A 6,253-nucleotide genomic window follows, 5' to 3' on the forward strand; every position below is an offset into this window, starting at 1 on the left:
TATCATGCTGACAAGAGATAAGAATTCATGTGTCTAAATTAAGTGGTTCAGATCAAATCACGAGAAAAATAAATTATCTTTTAAAAAATAAATTAAACTAAATGCTCACTTTATATAATCTAAATTGAAGGGATGTCAGATTTATTGTCTAATAATTCATTGATTCCATCAGCTCGATCCTCCTTTGTAAATTCTCTTATTTGAAATTAAAAAAATACTCGAAATGATTTAAGAGGTCAAGCTTTATTCTTTTGAATTCCGAATGTGTCATCATTTGGTTGGCTATATATATATATATATATATATATATATATATATATATATATCAGGAGGTTAATAGGGAATATTGTAGTGGTGGAATTTGTATGACACGGACAAGAGCCTTGACAAAGTCTACAAGAGGCACAATCTATGGCGAATGAGCGAGGCTTTATATGCATGCTAGCATTCTTTCTTCACTTTTTCCAATTTTTAATCTTTTTTAGGATGAAAATCCAAGTTGCACCCTGCCCTGGAAGGAAAGCAAGTGCTAATGCTTAGATTAGATCTTGTGTAAATTGAACGGTCCTCCTTATTCTACCAAGCTCTTAATATATATATTAATTCAAAAGGAAAACAAGGAATCATGCATGGAAAGTGTTGCATATTAGTTGCAGAAAAAGCTTGAGGGAGGAACCTCACCCAGGAAAGCCAAGGAATAGTTGACATCTTAATTAACTTACCCATGTTATCATATGCTTAATTAAGCTCTAAAATACAAAATGCTATAGAATTTGCGCCATGTCCACCAAGCCATGTAGGCCATGGCCCATGACCATATTAGCAGGTTCCGGCATCAAGATAATATTGTTTAATTAATTTGCACTTTTGCATAGTCATGGAATATATCATCTATTATCATGAACCATCTTAATTTTCTGCTGCAAATTTCCTTTGAAAACATGAACTGCATGGTCTTTTTTCTCTTTAATAAATAAATTATTTATTGTGTATCAACTATCAAGTATTAGATAATAAAATTGCACCAACAATGATAAACACAAGTAGGAACAAACAACTTATATCTTTTAATTAAATAATTCAAAATTCAAAATTCTGATTAACTTTTCAACATAAAATAAATTGTGTTTGAGAGAAAAATATTTATCTTTTGTGCATTCATAATTCTCAACTAATATTAATCATTTCTTCTAACAGGACTATTTCATACCAATAATATGTTGAGAAAAAAAATATAATAACTTATTATGTTATCCAACTCTTATATCTTTTTATTAGAATTTAAGTGTGAAGATAAAATTTTACATTAAATAAAAATAAACAAATTAAGTAATGTATAATTGATAAAGACTCACTCATCAATAACCTAATATCTAAAAATTTTAGATGGCAGTTTAATATCACCTACTTATATTTTATTGTATCATTCTCACTAGAGCAGACCTGAATACTTCAAATTCCTCCTTTCTTTCACAAAAATTAATGCAAAAACTACTTCTTAACCTTTCATATATATATATATATATATATATATATATATATATATATATATATATATATATATATTTGTGTGTGTGTGTGTGTGTGTGTGTGTGAGCTTTTATCCACATTAAAGAATCTAATTCGTTAGCCATGCCACCTGAAGATTTTGAGCTTTAATTCATTGGACCGTTAATTCTTCATGCTTTAAACGTTTTCCTACTGTGCTCATCACTATATTCTCTTGCCTTTTGAAGTGATTAATTTGAACCAAGATTTGATAAATTTTTTCTGGCTTTCCATATTTTTGAGCTGTGGCTGCTGCTTACCCTATTTCAAAAGATGAATAGTATTAGATGCCACGTAAATGAGGGCGGGAGAAGCACCATTTTTTCTACAGTTCCACCCAAAAGATGCCTCTCACCAATTACAGAAGCTTCAATTGCCCACTGGGTGAAAAGAACAGGGACAGCATGAAACATAGCCAACTTCCTTCCTAGACGAATTAGCAAATGCACAAACACGTGGCTATATAATAGGCTAATAATGTCAGGGTCATAGATTATGAATCAACCTATAAATATTTATACAAGCCCTTAACATGATTCTGGAATAACTCCTTATATTGAACAGAATCAGTCAAAAGAAAACAAAAGGAAGTGCATAATTATTAAACTATTGTCAAAGCTGGTTGCTTAAAATGTTGGATGTGACTGCAGAATTTGATCTTGCTTTCTTACCACTTATTCTGGAATATTTTTTTTTTATATAAATCCACAGGTAGCTCTCTGTGGCATTGCAACTATCACTTTCTCATCCAAATAAAATTATAAGGAAGGAAAAGCTTCACCCTGCCCCATCAAGAGCTGTGGAATAGAATTGCATAGCTGAAAATGAGGAGTACTTGTGATGAATGGAAACCTTTTATAGTAATGATAGCAATTGATTTTTCTTTTGCGGCAGTGAATATTCTTCTCAAGAAAGTCCTTGAAGAGGGAATGAACCATTTGGTTTTTATCACATACCGGCTGTCAATTGCTACCATTTTCATAGCCCCAATCTGCTACTTTAGGGAAAGGTTGGTACCCTAAACTTCTTAATTTTAGTAGTTAGGGGGGGGGGGGGGGGGTGAATTCTTTGATATTGTTAACATGCAGATAGATCAAATTGCGATAATGAATGATTCTGAACTCACCCACCTAAGCCACAATTTGTTTGTATTGGCATCAAGAATGTTAAGCTAGTAATTTATCCATGTATACTTGAAGGGATATTAGATATCTTGCAATTATGAGCATATATTTAATTTTATTGCAGAAACGACAGACCAAGGCTCACATTTCGAATTTTATGTTACCTATTCTGCAGTGCCATTGTTGGGTTAGTCACAAAAAATACAAGTCCTTGGTTGTCTTTCCTTTTCTCACTAGCACTTTTTTTCTTGTCATGTAATTGCGAATTATCTGTTATGTGATTAACATGACTGTAGGGCATCAGTGACTCAATACTTTTTCCTTATGGGGATCCAATATACTTCTGCTACCTTTTCTTGTGCTTTCATCAACATGGTGCCTGTGGTCACATTCATGATGGCATTACCATTTGGGTATGAATCAAAATTCAAAATTCAAAATTCAAACCTATGTTATTCTTATATTCTTTGTAGTAAGCTACCATCACATGATGCAGGGTAACCGTGTCATTTGTTTCTTTTCTCTCACAGGTTAGAGACCGTGAAAATCAAATGCAAAAGTGGGAGAGCTAAGATTCTTGGTTCATTGGTGTGCATAGGCGGCGCATTGATGTTGACACTTTACAAAGGCAAGCCACTGTTTAATTTTTCTCACTATGAATCTGTATCTCCTGTGGCCAACAGTTCTGCAGTGAATCTAGCTTCTACAAGGACAAAGGGAAAATGGACTATTGGTGTAATAGCGTTGGTTTTGGGAACCATCTTTTGGTCTTCTTGGTTTATTTTACAGTCAAAAATAAGCAAGAGATATCCATGCCAGTATTCTAGCACAGCCATCATGTCCTTCTTTGGGGCCATTCAATCAGCTGTTATTTGCTTCTTCACTGACCACAACTTGTCCATTTGGGTTCTCAAGGGAAAGATACAAATCATTGCTATTCTATATGCTGTAAGTTCACTTTTCCAAGCCATGATGAGTTAGAGTTCCCGTGTGGCATTACCATTCGATATAGAATTGCGTTAAAATTAAGATAAGAGAGAAATTACTTTTACAAAGGCAAGTGAGAATTTTTCAGGTAGTAGGTCCTCTAAAGTGTGTTACTCACTTTTAGAATAAAAAGGAAATAATCTGAAGTTATAGATGAATAATTAACAGTAAATAATAGTACATGCAAATGCATAACAAATCGTGAATATCTTAAAATACCATGTTGATCTTGTCATCAACACCTAAGTTATTTCTTTTACCTTTACTCAATTTAGAAGAATCAAATCCTTTGTTTTTTGTGGTATGGAAAAAGGGTGGCAAATTCTTAAGCTATAGACAGCTTTGCGTGATGCTGTTTCATGATTGGAGTTTTTGTGTTAAAAAAAGAGAGAAAAGATGAAAGCATCTAATACTAATAATGACCAGTGACAATGAAGGAGGAAAGCGTAATTTAGAATTGTAAACAGTTTCATGACTTAAGGTTAACAAAGTGTAAACAATTTGTTTACAGGGGATGATTGGTTCGGGTTTGTGTTTTGTGGGCATGTCATGGTGTGTGAAGAAGAGAGGTCCTGTCTTTACTGCAGCATTCAGTCCTCTTGTTCAGATAATGGCAGCAATGATTGATATCCCTGTCTTGCATGAGCAGCTCCATCTTGGAAGGTAAATTCTTCTACCTTTATGCACAGTTGCACCCTCTTATTATAATATATACTCCCTCACAATAGTGCATCAGTGCCCCACATTATAGTGGCTCCTTGGTTCTCAATTCTTCCACAGTAACTAAAGTTAGATATAACAATCAGTCGCCTCTCTCTAAAGCCTGATTTTCAATATATTAAGTTTAATTTTAATGTATAAATATTTTATAATTTTTTTTCAACTATAAGACCTTTGGTTTTCGGGTGGAACCCGAGATATCCTCACAAATTAAGGATTGACTATTAGATTAATTATTGATCTGAGACTTAATCATATTTAAAGCTTTTTGTCTCTTCCAATAATATATTTTATGAAAATTAAACTCACTCAACTTAAGTCTTTTTTCATAAACTCTTTTTTCATAAACTCGGAGTATGTTGTGAATTGAGTTATATCTATTATGTATGATTTTTAAAATAAATATTATAAAATTTAACAATCATTTCATTTATAGTAATTGATGATTGAATGAAAGTATAAAAAATATTTACATTCTTAGTGCAATTTAATTAAATTTAGTTAAGGAAATGAAAAACTGCTCTTTACCTGATTTAAGTTTCGTCGACTTGCTGTTTAGTGTGATGGGGTCTATCTTGGTGATTATTGGATTGTACATTCTTCTATGGGGTAAGAGCATGGAAATGCAGAATCGTGTGGTCAAGTTAGTCCAAGAAGCTGAAGAAACCAAGGAGCAAGAACCGCAACCGCAAATACAACAGTTGACAGTGTATGTTCACGCAGAATCGTGTGATTCGCAGTGCCACTAATTGTTTTATATGTATGTTCACGTTTGTCAAGCAACTTTCTACATAGTTTTAAGTAGGTTTTTACTTAAACAATACATCAGACAATGTATAAGGGGCTATGGTTTGATCCGTCTGGGAATAAGGTAATGTAATGTACGTTAAATGAAAAGGAAAACAAAAAAGAGGGTAAAATTGTAGTGAAATGAGAAAGTCAAGATGTTACGATCGTAAGACTCAGCAAATAAGATTTTATTTACTTGTAATCAAGATTTATCTCCGATAAGACCAATTTATGCTAAGTGGCCAAGCATTTTAATTTATTTACAAAACAATTGTTTTTTTTTAATAAATATTTTCTCAAAAATAATTTTTTCCATGCATGATCTTAGTTTAACGACTTGGTGTGTGCTAGCTTTATTTTTTAGAATTTGCATTAAAATGAGGGATTACAATGGGTCGAGACAAGTTTGCCTCTCCCCACCTCTTTATATAAATTTAATAGGTTTATACCTTTTATATAAAAAGATATTTTTAGTAATAAAATTTATTTTAAAAAAATAAGGAAGAGTATGTTTATAATTGGGAGGAGTGTAACGACTTTTTTACAAAAATAAGTAGAAATAAAAAATTATTTACGTAAAAGTTATAATATGAATTATTTTATTTTTTTATATTAGTTATAGTTATAATTGATGTAAAATATGTAAATTTTTTACATTTATTATAAGTATAATTGATTTTTAAAAAAAAAATCAAAATCACTCGTGTCATATCAATAATTTCCATACTACGTTTTTTTATGTAAATAATTTGTTTTATCTAATTTCGTCAAAAAGTAAAAGTCGAAGTGTAACTATCAATTGCCCAAGTGATGCTTACCTTTAAAATCGTAAATAACTTATTGGGCTATTGGTTTCGATATAGGAAAGGGTGTTGAATCCTACACCTCCATACATGTATCTTATACCTCCAATTACATTTGAAATTATCAATTTACCCTTAAAGAATTAACACTCCCTCTCCTACAGCACAACTCCTTCCCCTAGACGGCATAGCTCCCTCCCCAGTGCCGCTCCTCCTCCCCCAATGCGGCACACGTCCCCCCCTTTCGGTTTCTTGTTTGTTTTGTTTCTTTGTAGTGGGTGT

At 32.4% G+C, this 6,253-nt stretch overlaps 1 protein-coding gene across 1 annotated transcript; it reads left to right on the forward strand.

The window, feature by feature from the left end:
- The first annotated feature begins 2,293 nt into the window (after window positions 1–2,293).
- On the forward strand, window positions 2,294–5,374 carry LOC114376199 (WAT1-related protein At3g30340-like). Its single transcript, XM_028334188.1, has 6 exons — window positions 2,294–2,557; window positions 2,797–2,859; window positions 2,969–3,085; window positions 3,203–3,620; window positions 4,171–4,322; window positions 4,939–5,374. The coding sequence occupies exons 1-6, from the start codon at window positions 2,373–2,375 to the stop codon at window positions 5,126–5,128; spliced, it is 1,125 nt and encodes a 374-aa protein (XP_028189989.1). The 5' UTR covers window positions 2,294–2,372; the 3' UTR covers window positions 5,129–5,374.
- Window positions 5,375–6,253: the final 879 nt, after the last annotated feature.

Source organism: Glycine soja, chromosome 11 (genome assembly GCF_004193775.1).
Source record: "Glycine soja cultivar W05 chromosome 11, ASM419377v2, whole genome shotgun sequence".
Lineage (NCBI taxonomy): Eukaryota > Viridiplantae > Streptophyta > Magnoliopsida > Fabales > Fabaceae > Glycine > Glycine soja.